Source organism: Typopeltis vanoorti, chromosome 16, assembly GCF_054136105.1.
Source record: "Typopeltis vanoorti isolate ZY-2024b chromosome 16, IOZ_Tvanoo_1.0, whole genome shotgun sequence".
Lineage (NCBI taxonomy): Eukaryota > Metazoa > Arthropoda > Arachnida > Uropygi > Thelyphonidae > Typopeltis > Typopeltis vanoorti.
In genome coordinates, this window is record NC_143564.1 from 11,433,354 (window position 1) to 11,446,097 (window position 12,744).

Below are 12,744 nucleotides of genomic sequence, written 5' to 3' on the forward strand. Positions count from 1 at the left end.
TGTTCTAGCAATCATGTATGGGATAATTGTGCGATATTAGCGTCCTAAGAGACAAAAATTTCTGTCCTCCGAAGTGCTCGCTAAGTTTTTTTTTTTTTTAATTTATAAAAAACATGTTTGTTAACAGTCATTAAAAATATCAGGTTCATGCACACTGTTTTGGTAAAATGGATGTAACAATTCTTACTTATCTCTTCTACTTCGATAACCTTATTCGTGGTAATGTATTCAGTACTTACAAAACAATGGTAAATTTTAACTAGTATTCGATTAAGAAGTATTCCATCTAGCTGAACAACTTATCGTTAGGCTGACCATATTTCCTTGAGACCAAAACGGGACATTGGGATGGAAAAAACGGGCCCGGGGGTTATGTTCTGGACTCTAAATTGCTAACAAGATTTTCAATGTTCATGGCAACTTTTGTAGCTGAAATATTATCTTTTACAATTAAACTAATGTATGTTTGGAACGTAGACACTTGATCTCTTGCAAATGCAACCAAATTTCAAACAGAGATCTTCAAACAATTTTCGCAACATAACAGGGCGTTTTTATTTTCTTGAAAAAGAAAATAAGAACGAAGCCCATCAAACATGCTTAAAATTCTGTCAGTTGATGGACCCAAGGACAAGAATCTTGTATTTCCATGCTATAACAATTTAGCGAAATTGTTTCCAAAATAAAGTCATAAATTGTTTTCTGTTCTTCAACTTTGACTGTGTATATATATTTGGTAAATAGTCGACAGCACACTGGAGACAATTGTGTATTGCGTGTTCCCCACAACCAATACCGACAATCTGGCGCTTCAGTTTATTTTCAAGATTTTGCCACACATTATTTTTGCAAGTCTTTTGCAATCACCAAAATTGATGTTCGTGTTATCTGTACGCAAAACAACAGTTTTGTTTTGTAAGGCAAATTTGTCACTTACTTCAACATAGCACAATGTAGGTCGAATGTTTCACCAGGTAAGGAAATAAAGTCTATAATTTTGTCTTGAACACCACAATTTGGCAAAAAAAAGTACCGCACAACGATTGGAAAAAGTTTGATCTCTTTTTTTGTTTGATGCATCTAAACTGACTATAAGGCTTTTTGTTTTATTTAAATCCTCTATTACTTCGCTCAATATGTATTGTGATAAAACGTTGGTAATTATTGCTTCCAATTTGGTACGCGCTGAAGAAAATTTTGATTCATAAATATTATTTATCAATGTCGATATGCAATCATTTGCGCGAAAACTTTGGCCGTGACACACAGTATGATAAGCAACAAGAGCTTCACTTGCTGCAATTTTATCGCTTTCCCTATCACCATCACGTCTCACCATAAACGAGCTAATGTTTTTAACTGAGGCCAGAGTCTTTTCAGCATCCTTATGTTTCTGGCTACGTAGATTTTGGTTGATGTCGCTTTTACCTCCATGAACATCGGGAAAATGGACATTACAATATTGGCATACCACTTTTGTTCCATCACTACACAGCTTGTCCAGTTTAGTAAATTTGAATTCTTTCTGGAAATCGTCATTAAAAATGCAGTTTCACCTTTTTGACATTGCAAGGATAGATTTAAAGCTTTAAAAAACATGAACTTTAAACAACCGGCATTGAATAACAAGGCCATCGGTTAGCATACAGACAAAACAAAAACTAACGCTACAGCAGAACAGACGCCGCGTGTGAGACGCGCAAGTGTTGCCAACATGTATTTTTTTTTTTTAATATTTTCTCTGAACAAATCACTTCAGATGATATCTGCAGTGATTTGTTCAGAGACTCCATGGTTATACAAATACTGGTGTCCATCATGTTGATATATGATCATAGGTTATGAATAATAATTTATGATTGACCAATATTAAAATATATTTATAGTTTTTATTAAAAACTGGACACAGTTGAAATGTTTATTAAAACGACGGGAAATATGAAAAAAAAAACGGTACTGTCCCGCTCAAAACGGTACGTATGGTCACCCACTTATCGTAGCTCAGCTTAAGTCACATGACTTAAAATTCTGCTGAGATCCTCACTTGGGTGGAGTCACGCATGCACCCAAATACACAGACTCACTGAACTATTGCTTTGACTTAAACTTTGCGTATTGGATGGCGAAGGTGTTTCACCAGCATCATCATCATAGTTAAATCCTTCTATCACCAATACCTGTTCAAGGTATAGATTATCTATTCCAACTTAAAAAGATAGAACGTCATCTCTGGCAACAACTAATATCTGCAGAATGCATATATATTCACGAATCAGTTAGCAAGAAGTAGCTCAGTTAGAAAAGTCCTAGTTACCTAAAGAAATTCATAAGCAGGTTTTCAACCTTTCAACGTATGTCTATTACTCAATGTACTAAACCATGAATCACAAGAAATGGCTGTGACGCACATTTTTGATCGTGTCAAAACACGTGACACGATCTCCTCCCGGTTTTGTCCTACTAGTTTTTGCAGAAAATCTTCAGCCTACACTGGAAGAGAGAGACGCAAAGTTGAAAGGAGCGAATTAGATAAGCAGAGATGAATTAAAGACAGCATCCTTGTTGTTAAATCAGGAACACAGGCTTTTGTACTTACTTTGGCTATGAATGCATGTCTTGGGGATACACATATTATTAAGAATTACTCGATTTCGATCAGAAAAATCGTACTAGAATTTAATCCTATTATGTATTTAAACCTAAGTTTAAGTTAAACCTATTATGTATTTAAACTTAAGTTTAAGTTAAACCTATTATGTATTTAAACCTATAAAGTTTTTTGTACTTTACTTAATATAAATATTAAATGAATTTACACAGTAATATTTATACATAATGCTTTACGCTACTGACTTAAAACAGAAGATGAATTTGATAAATTACCTGCGTATTAGATTCGTCAGCTTCCGTCTAGTTTTTGAAGAGAGTGCACCCATAGAAGGCACATTGGCAGCTGTGTCAAAAGGAGAGAAAGCGAAGAGGCAACACGGAATACAGTCGTTCCTGGAAATAAAAACAGAAAAACGCCTATGTTTATTTTTTTAGGAGCAAAATAAATATTAACTTAAATATTTTAACGTTTGAGCTAGCCCAAACTAAGTTTTGGGAACTGGGGGGCACCCAGGCTCTACCGTTACCTAATCATAGATGACTGGCCAAAGACTATAGAACGCCAAAATCCAACAGTTACACATAATGCCAACAATCTTCACTAACAGTGTTTTTCGTCTGTAAATTGCGTGTCTGCTCGAACCGATTTCATCAGATATCTAATGTTTCTTTTTTTTATTTTATTGATGACCAAATATTACAAGCCTTCGCTTAAATTTTTACAAGCCTTTTAAATATTCATCAAAAATCTTCATATGAATTCATCGAATCGTACACTCTCTCATTCTTCTGTTTAGATCAGCATTAATCTCGTCTTTTTACTAATTTTTTTGTATTTATATTATTTATGATAATTATCATAATTTCAGCTTTTTAACTGAACTTACAGTCAACTATATTTTACAAAACAGTTCTTTTGCACTTTTTTTTTTCAGTTTTAGGTTTTATATTTGCTATTACACAAATACTCTTGGAAATTCAATGCACTCTTACGAGTGCGGTCATTCCAGCTGAGGACTATTAGGATTAATTACCAAGAGATGGCTGCACTTGTTTTGCCGTCTCTTCATCGGTTGCCGCTTATAATTAATAATAGTCATAGACCAGCAATCTCTGATTGGCTATCGGTGGAAATTGAACTTCCCACTCTGTCTCCAAAAGCTAGATAGGATAAAAAACGCCTCGCCTACTCCCTATACGGAAATACGGGCGTTAGTTTATTTTCTTAACTAAAATATTATAGAAATCTCTCAATCACTACTTGGATAACACCTCTTTTCAGTTAATTTCTTCTTCACCATCTCATGCGATTTCTTTTATGGATGCACATAGACACAAAATTACTATAGAAGTTTTTGATTATATATTACGAATTCCTATTATTACGTAAAACTCCGGTGATAACTGAGTTGTATATCTAGACCAAAAATAGTAAGTACCATGTAAGGGCATAACTGTTGATTCTGTGTTGGTTTGAAAAGTTTGTTGTGGTGAATTTTGATTTGGTTTCGACGTCCAGCACGGTAAAGTATATAAGTCTACGCCTGAACCATGGCGTAGCTAATGGGGGGAGGGGGGGGGGCGTTCCGCCCGGGGCGGTACTTTGAACCTTTTTGAATTTTTGCAGTTAATTCTAAAATACAGTCTCAAGAACTCTTCCAAATATTGTAATACTACTGCAAATTTTCCTCACAATTGCTGTAAGTGTCGCTAGTTGTGAGAGGAGTTTTTCTAAATAAAATTGATTAAGAATTATCTATATTACTATGAAATAGACTTCGCCAATGTCATCGACACAGAAAAGCAAGAAAAATAACATTTTAGAATGTTGAAATTAAAGTTTTACTTCAAAAATAAATATAGTGTTTTAATTTGTTTCCCCATACGTCGTTTTGACTTTTTGTAGTATTTTTTGGTGTGTATTGAGAGGGGAGGTAAACTCGGGGACCACCCCCGGGCGGCAAAAGCTCTAGCTACACCACTGGCGTGAACGTAAATCAAGCAGGAAGGTAGGGCTGAAATCTCATCTAGGATGCAAGAAAAATTTATAAGGGCATCTCAGAGTGGTTAGCTGGTTATAGAGGAAAATAGATTTTTTTACGGATTTTTTTTTTGACTGCTAAACAGGCCGACTCAGAAAAGGTTAGAATTTACAGGCACAGCATATCAGTGATAAGAATTAACTGTCTTCATATCATAAATTAGGTTTAGGAAAAGCCAAGCTACTTTTCTAAGCTTTTCCAAGCTTAGGAAAAGCCAAGCTACAAGGTCGCGATACCACTGCATCTATGTAAATAGCAAGTAAGATCTCTGAAAAGTACTGAGATTATTTGCATTTTATTCGTTTTATTTCAGTGCCATTTACATATCATGCAAAGAATTAGCTTAGACTTTGAAGTTATCCTGAAACTGCAAGTGTCAGGATAACTTCAAAGGATAACATTATTATACCATTCATTATTTTATACTTTTTCCACGGCAGTGATATGGCTGCTTTCCAATCGTTTTGCTAAACCATTTGGTCCATGATATGCGCACCCGGAGATGTCCTTTGTGGTGAGTCCCTCACCCCCATTCGCTTAAGATTTGCGACATCTCAAAAAAATTGGAAAACGATTTATTGAAAAATCGTACGAAGAATAAAAATTCTTTTATCCATGATTAGTTTAATTTTGCCACGTAGTAATATTTTACAGGTTATTTTGTTTTTATTCTAAAACATTCGATGAATTAACAAATAAAACGCATACTTTAGTTACATTTATGAGTAAGATCATGATTTATATTATTAATATCTGCTAGTTATTTATTTAAGTTGATAAATATAACTATTTATACTAGAAAATCCTCTAATAACGCCGACTTATTTTGATGTTTTATACTCAATACTTGGCGAACGAACAGCATTAGCGAACATTTAACGCAATGGAATACAGTGCTAGAGTGATAAAATCCGAAAAAAAAGATTAAAGATGAACTTCCAAAACTTAGAAAAAAAGGAAAATATTATGATATATAATAAGAAAGTTTCTGAAATGAATGATTAAACTATTTATATATTAAAATAAAACAGACAAAAATGATGGTGAAGTTGAAATAACATTACTACAGTATGTTATTAAGCAAGAATAATAAAGATAATAGAATCATTAAATACCGAAAGGTAAATCCACTATCATGAATTGGGAGGGAAGGAGGGATTACATGTTTCAACATAGTTATTCTGGCATTATTATGGAAGCTTGAATGGGCGCATATAAGGGACAAGATATATAGCCTTCTAATATTAAATCATCCGATCAATGAATCGTTCCATCAATCAACTAGACACACGCAAAGGGAAAGGCCTTCCTAAAAGCAAACCCAATAAAGTCATCTTCCAAAAGAGAATAATGGAAAGAGATTTGTTATGCCATGTAGTACCAAAGAGAACTGATAAATATTAAAGAAAATATAACGGAAGACACGAAGATTATGATCTTACCAACTTAAACTTAGGACTTCCATGTTTAAATGGAACAGGTCATTTTAGAACATTTATTCTCACCATTTACGTTCGGGAATAAAGAATTTTTAATTCATTTTTAATTTTTAATTTTTATTTGCTTGGTATCCCCAAGCAAATAAAAAGTAGTACTGTTTTACTTCGTGTTTTTGCAATGTATATACAAATTATCTGTTTCTGAACATAATTTATAATTTATTATACATAATTTATAAACATATATATATATATATATATATATATTTTACTACTTAATTATTTTGTTTTGTATTTTTAAGTTTTTATAAGTTAGCATTTATAATATTTTACCGTAGAGTAGCTAAGGACTGAGGAATACCAGAAGAGGTCGCTACTATTTTATATATATACTGTGTGTATATATATATATATACACATATATATATATATATCTTTTTTTTTTAAATCGTCAAATGTTAGCAATTATTTACGTTCGCAGTAAGTCGTAATTTTTTATGGATATGTTTACTTTTTAATATATTTATTTATGAATTAAAATTAGTTAGCCATTATAGAAATACTTCTGAGCAATTTGTAAATACAGTAAACTGAGCACTACTTTACATTAATGATAACATTACGCGAACTGAATAATATTCGTATGCGCTAGGTTGATTAATTGTTATTTGTGATTTTTGAGTTTTACGCGCTCAAAATGGACTCGTGACATTCTGGTCAGTGCGCGTATACAGTTTTTATTATTATTATTATAAGTTGCCTCCATGGAGTCAAAAGACTCATCGCGGGAGACCCAACATTCACATACTAACCATCAATCACACAATATCTGTCATACTTTTCCCCTTAAACTCGTTCACAGATGAAGCATTCACAACCACCTCTGGCAACGCATTCCATCCATTTACAACTCTACAAGCAAAAAATCTAGTCCTAACACACTTGTTAACCACACTCTTACACGATCTCCAGGGATGGTCCCCTCATTCTCTCTTCCTTCCTGCACTGGTCTTAAAAAAGTTATCAGTATCAATCTTATAAAACCCTTTTAATAATTCATAAGCCTCTATCATATCTCCTCTCCTATGTCTATCAACTAGTTTTTTAAACCCACAGCTCGTAGGAATCCCACAAGCCTGCTACAATTTTCGTAACCCGTCTCTGAATCCTCTCCACCATTTCCTCATCATCAAGAAATCCTGGTGACCAGATCTGTGCACAATAGTCCAGATGAGGTTTTATTAATGCCTTATAAAGTGGGACAATCACTCCTTATCCCTGCTTGTTAGTGTGTTCTTCAATAACCATGTAATTTGATGTGACGTTTTGGCAATCCTTGCAATATGCCCTTTAAACTTGAGTTCTCTGTTCACAATAACTCCCAAGTCCCTTGCCTCGTCAACTTCTTGCAGTTCAGTTCCATTAATATAGTAAACAGCATGTGATCTCATCCTTCACACTTGGCCACGTTAAACTGGCAGCCATTTAGTTTAGCCCAAATCGTCAGCCTATTTGAGTCATCTTGTAAGATATTTACATCATTTGAATTGATTATCGCTCTTCCCAATTTTGCATCATCATCGGCAAACAAGTGGATATCTCCTTACAAACTATTCCCAATATCATTGATGTACAAATTAAATAACAGAGGACCAAGCCCTGAGGCACACCACTAGTCACCTGCCTTCTACTGGACTCCGCTCCACCATAAACCATTCTTGGATATCTATCCACTAGCCACCCTCTAATCCAAATCACTAGCCTCGGATCCATACCCATTTGCTCTAATTTATGCAACAGAGTCTCATGTGGAATCTTGTCAAATGCCTTTGCGAAGTCCAACAGGATGACTAAAAAAGGATTTCCTTTATCCAACTCCATTGTTACTTCATTATAGAGAGTGAGCGAATTGCTAAGGCAAGATCTACCCTTCAGAAAACCATGTTGCCCCTTATAAAGTATCATATTGCTGTCCGCCCAGTCCGGAATTCTAATTTTTATCAATTTCTCCAAAACCTTAACCACCACTCCTGACATACTGACTGGTCTATAATTTACTACGTCAGTCCTGGAGCCCCACTTATGCAGTGGAATAATTTCTCCTCTTTCCACTGAATTGGAATTTTACCAGAACTGAGGCTTAAATTAAACATCCAAGTTAGAGGAAGTGCTAATTATCTTGCGCATTCCCTTAAAACATGGGCCGATATGCCATCTAACCCAATGGCAGCGTTTGCATTAAGGTTTTGTAATATATTCTAAGCACCTCAAATTCTTCTATCACTAAACTCTCACCAGTCAATGACCCATTCGGCACTGCAATATCACAACCAAGATGGTACACTTTTGCAAAATGATCAACTCAACTATTTCATTAGCTTCTATAAAACAACAAGTCAGATATTTATAGAGAGCAGAAGTCATGGTAATTATTGTTGCATTCTTTCATGTTGCACATGAAAAATATCCCCAACATGATCAAAATATCTTCGATCATGTTGCACACGATCGAAGATATTTTGAAATTTATTTCTGCTCTATTTTTGATATATTAATTATGTAGTTATACTAAATTTGCAAATGGTGGTAATGCTGTCATTTATTATCGGTATCGAAGCTGCAGTATTGTTTGCAATTTTCATATAAAGATAGCCAAGTTTTTGTATTTACATATAAACTCTCTCTCTCTCTCTCTCTCTCAATCTATATTTCATTGAACTTCTTCGCTTCATTCCTGCCCTTCTCGAATTTCTGCTTCTCTCAAATATGCTCTTAGAAAGAAGAACACACAGCGAGCATTATGCTTACTGAAAATTTGGAAACTAAGCAGCCCAGAATAGTAATTTGTTCATATAAACAAGCATAAGTTCGTGCATCTGTAATGATATTTTTATTTTGTTCTTTTAGTTAATGCTGATAATCTATTATATTTATTACTTTGACGGAGTGACCTTAAAACTTCAGCTGTCGATTAAGATTCCATTTTGCATGATTTGTGATGATTTTGGCCATCATCATTACCAATAATGACAGGCTGTTAACGACGCCATTTGGTGCTTTTCAGTGTTTACGCTTTTTTGCAAGTCCAACATGTGAACTTGGCTCAAGGGAAAAAATGCAACCCGTATCTCTCATTTCGCAGAAGGGGAGAAGAGAATGAAAAATAGAGAGAGAAAGAGTGTTAAGGTAAATTGATTTTTTGCAAGTAAAAAAAATTGGATTCAGAACACTGTTTTTAGTGACATTGCACTTTATTACTAATTCTTTAATAAAAGTGCACAGAATACTATAAAGGTAATATTCGAATTTAATCAGTATACTGCGCATGTTGTTAAAAAAAATACATGACAGGGAACGTGATGTCTGCAAAACAAGTGGTATATGTTAAAGTTCTTTTAAAAAAAGCTGTAATCTTCAGTATATTGTATTTTCTTCATTTTTATGCTTGCAAGAGAAAGGTTATTTACTGGCTTTATCGTTACTCTCTTTGGAACGATTTTAGATTAAATGTGTTATAAATTATACCAAATCATATTTTTTTACTAACACATAAGTACTAGCTCCAAAACGCTTTGCGCTATCGTCTGCTATTTCCAAATATGTTGTCATACGCCTTAGATGTTTGTTTGCTATCAGGAAATAGTGCATTATAAAACCGATGATTCTATTTGTGAAGTCCGAATTATTAGTTTCAAACATGAGCTAACCGATGTTAGTTAGTGCATTTACCATTTCTTGTCTGGCGAGAACTTCTCTGTGCTCTATTACCGGAAATGGCGGTACATAGGTATCAGGAATAATAATAATAATAATAATAATAATAATAATAATAATAATAACTATCTTTTACTGAAGGAACGTACTCACAGCGCTAGAAGGAATATTACTGTCTGTATGATCTTGTGTGTGTGTGTGTGTGTGTGTGTGTGTGTGGTGTCTGGGGGGGGGGGGGAGTGGACCATTCCTGGTATGTACGATTTTGCGTTTAAAGCAAAAAGCTATATATTATGCTCGCTCATCGTTACATGGGTAATAACAGAAACCGGCACCGTAATATCCGGAGGCAAGAGCCGACATCGATATCATTCGGTAGGCTTTGTTTCTACAGGCTATTCCCGCAGCTTGTAAACCGTTTGCTTTACATCTGTGTAGCAGTTATAAGCTGAAATTACATTTCTATGATGCACTATTTGCTGACAGCGAATTGACATCATACCGAAACACTTCACTATGACAACAAATCTCTAGGAAATCAGATGGCAATATATAGAATAGTAGTGATAATATATGTGAGATGGATAGGAGGGTGGTTGATGGAGAGATACCAGAGAGTGGTTTATTCAGCAGTAGAGTCCAAAAGACGGCCTTTGACTAGTGGTGTGACGCAGAGTTCTGTTCTTGGACCACTACTTTTCAATTTGTTCATTAACGATATAGGAAAGGCTCTGAGAGGAAGTGTTCACTTGTTTGCTGATGATGCAAAGTTGGGTAGAGCAATAGTGAGTGCACAGGATGTCAAAATTTTGCAGGATGATTTGGATAGTTTGGAGGACGTGGGCTAAGGAAAATGAATGTCAATTTAATGTTGAAAAATGTAAAGTTATGCATTTTGGAGTGAAAAGAAATAGTCTTTTCACCCCAAATTTCACCTCATTAGCAGCAGTATATCATATTGGTGGAGCCGTACTCCAGGAGATTGATGAGGCCAGGGATTTGGGAGTGTTGGTAGATAGGGAGTTGGTTTAGGTGGCACATCGCAAAAGTGGCTAAATCAGCTCATCAAATCACTTGGTTTCTGAAAAATACTTTAACATGCAGAGACAAACAAGTTATTGTTCCTCTGTATCGAGCCTTGATAAGACCCCATCTAGACTACTGTGCCCAGATATGGGCGCCAGGGTTTCTTCTTGATGGGGAGGAGGAGGTGGAGAGGATCCAGAGACGAGTGACCAAGATGATAGCAGGTCTGTGGAATGAACCTTATGAGAACAGGTTGAAGATTTGTGGGTTGCAGAAATTGGTCGATAGGCGAAGGAGGGGTAATATGATTGAGACATTCAAATTGCTGAAGGGTTTCTATAAAATTAATCCGGAAGATATTTTTGAGAATAGGACTGGTGGTGGGAGGACTAGGGGCCATACATGGAAGCTGGGCAAGAGTGTGGCTAGCAGGGGTGTTAGAACTAGGTTTTTTACTTGGAGAGTGGTGAATGAGTGCAATAAACTGCCAGAGTCTGTTTGTGGGTGCTATGACCGTGAATGAGTTCAAGGCGAGGTATGATAGATACTGTGTGAATGTCGAATAGTTGTTCTTGACATGATGTTAGGGCCTCCCTCGATGAGTCTGTCGACTCCTTGGAGTTGCCCGTAATAATAATAATCTTCTTCTTCTTCTTCTTCTGCAGCTTCTCCCACTTAAGTGGGGTCACTGTTTGTTATGAGTCTCCTCCACACCTTCCTGTCTTGGGCTGTCACCACATCCAAGTTCTTCATCTTCAAGTCCTCTTCTACCAGCTCCCTCCATCTCTTCTTTGGCCGCCCACGCTTCCGCCTTCCTTGCACATCCATCTGCATGACCCTTCTTCCCACATATTCGTCCTCCCTCCTCATCACATGACCAAACCATCTCAACCTTGCCTCCTGTATTTTCGCTCCTAAGTTCGTAACTTTCACTGTTCCCCTGACATAGTCATTTCTCAGATGATCCTTTCTGGTCACACCGCACATCCACTTAAGCATTCTCATCTCTGCTACTTCCATCCTGCTAATGTTATTTTTCCTCAGGGCCACAGTTTCTATAGCATATGTCATAGCTGGCCTCACTACTGTCCTATAAATTTTGCCTTTTAGATTGATCGGCACCCTCTTATCGCATAACACTCCAGCCATCTCCCTCCAGTTCCTCCAACCTGCTTGTATCCTGCATCCCACTTCCTTCTCAGCTCCTCCATCTTCTTCCACTGTTGAACCTAAGTATCTAAAGTCTCTCACCTTCCTGATGACATTTCCTTCCAGCTCCAGATCTGTCTCCTGGCCACCGCCCACTGCGCAACACATATACTCTGTCTTACTTCTGCTCAGTCTCATAACTCTCTCTTCCAGTACTTTTCTCCATCTTTCCAGTTTAGTTTCTGCTTCTTCTCTTGAATCTACACACAGCAAGATGTCATCTGCATACAACATTGTCCAGGGTGCATCTTCTCTCGCCTCCTCTGTTACCACCTCCATCACAATATTAAACAGAAACGGACTTAATGCTGACCCTTGATGCAAGCCAACTGTTACTTGAAAACTTTCTGTCCCAAACAGGTCCGAACACTTGTCTTCACATTTCTGTACATTTCCTGCACCAACCTGACATATTTCTCCGGCACCTTCTTCTCCCTCAGACACCTCCAGACTTCTTGCCTTGGCACTCTATCGTATGCTTTCTCCAGATCAATAAATACCAGATGTAGCTCCCTTTGTTTCTCTCGATATTTTTCCATCATCTGTCGTAACCCAAAGATAGCATCTGTTGTTGATCTACCAGGCATGAAGCAAAATTGTTCCTTTGCAATCTCCACCTCCTCCCTCAATCTACCTTCAAGAACCCTTTCTAGGATCTTCATTGTGTGGGACATCAACTTTATTCCTCTGTAATTTTTACAGTC

At 36.2% G+C, this 12,744-nt stretch overlaps 1 protein-coding gene across 3 annotated transcripts in view; it reads right to left on the minus strand.

Moving 5' to 3' along the window:
- tei (irregular chiasm C-roughest protein teiresias) overlaps nucleotides 1-12,744 on the minus strand; it is a 335,409-nt gene that overhangs the window by 1,767 nt on the left and 320,898 nt on the right. For all 3 annotated transcript variants that reach the window (XM_090406158.1, XM_090406159.1, XM_090406157.1), the window contains exon 8: nucleotides 2,884-3,003. In XM_090406158.1, coding sequence (XP_090262284.1) covers nucleotides 2,900-3,003 — 104 coding nt within the window. In that variant the 3' untranslated portion in view covers nucleotides 2,884-2,899. The remainder of the gene's footprint in view (nucleotides 1-2,883; nucleotides 3,004-12,744) is intronic.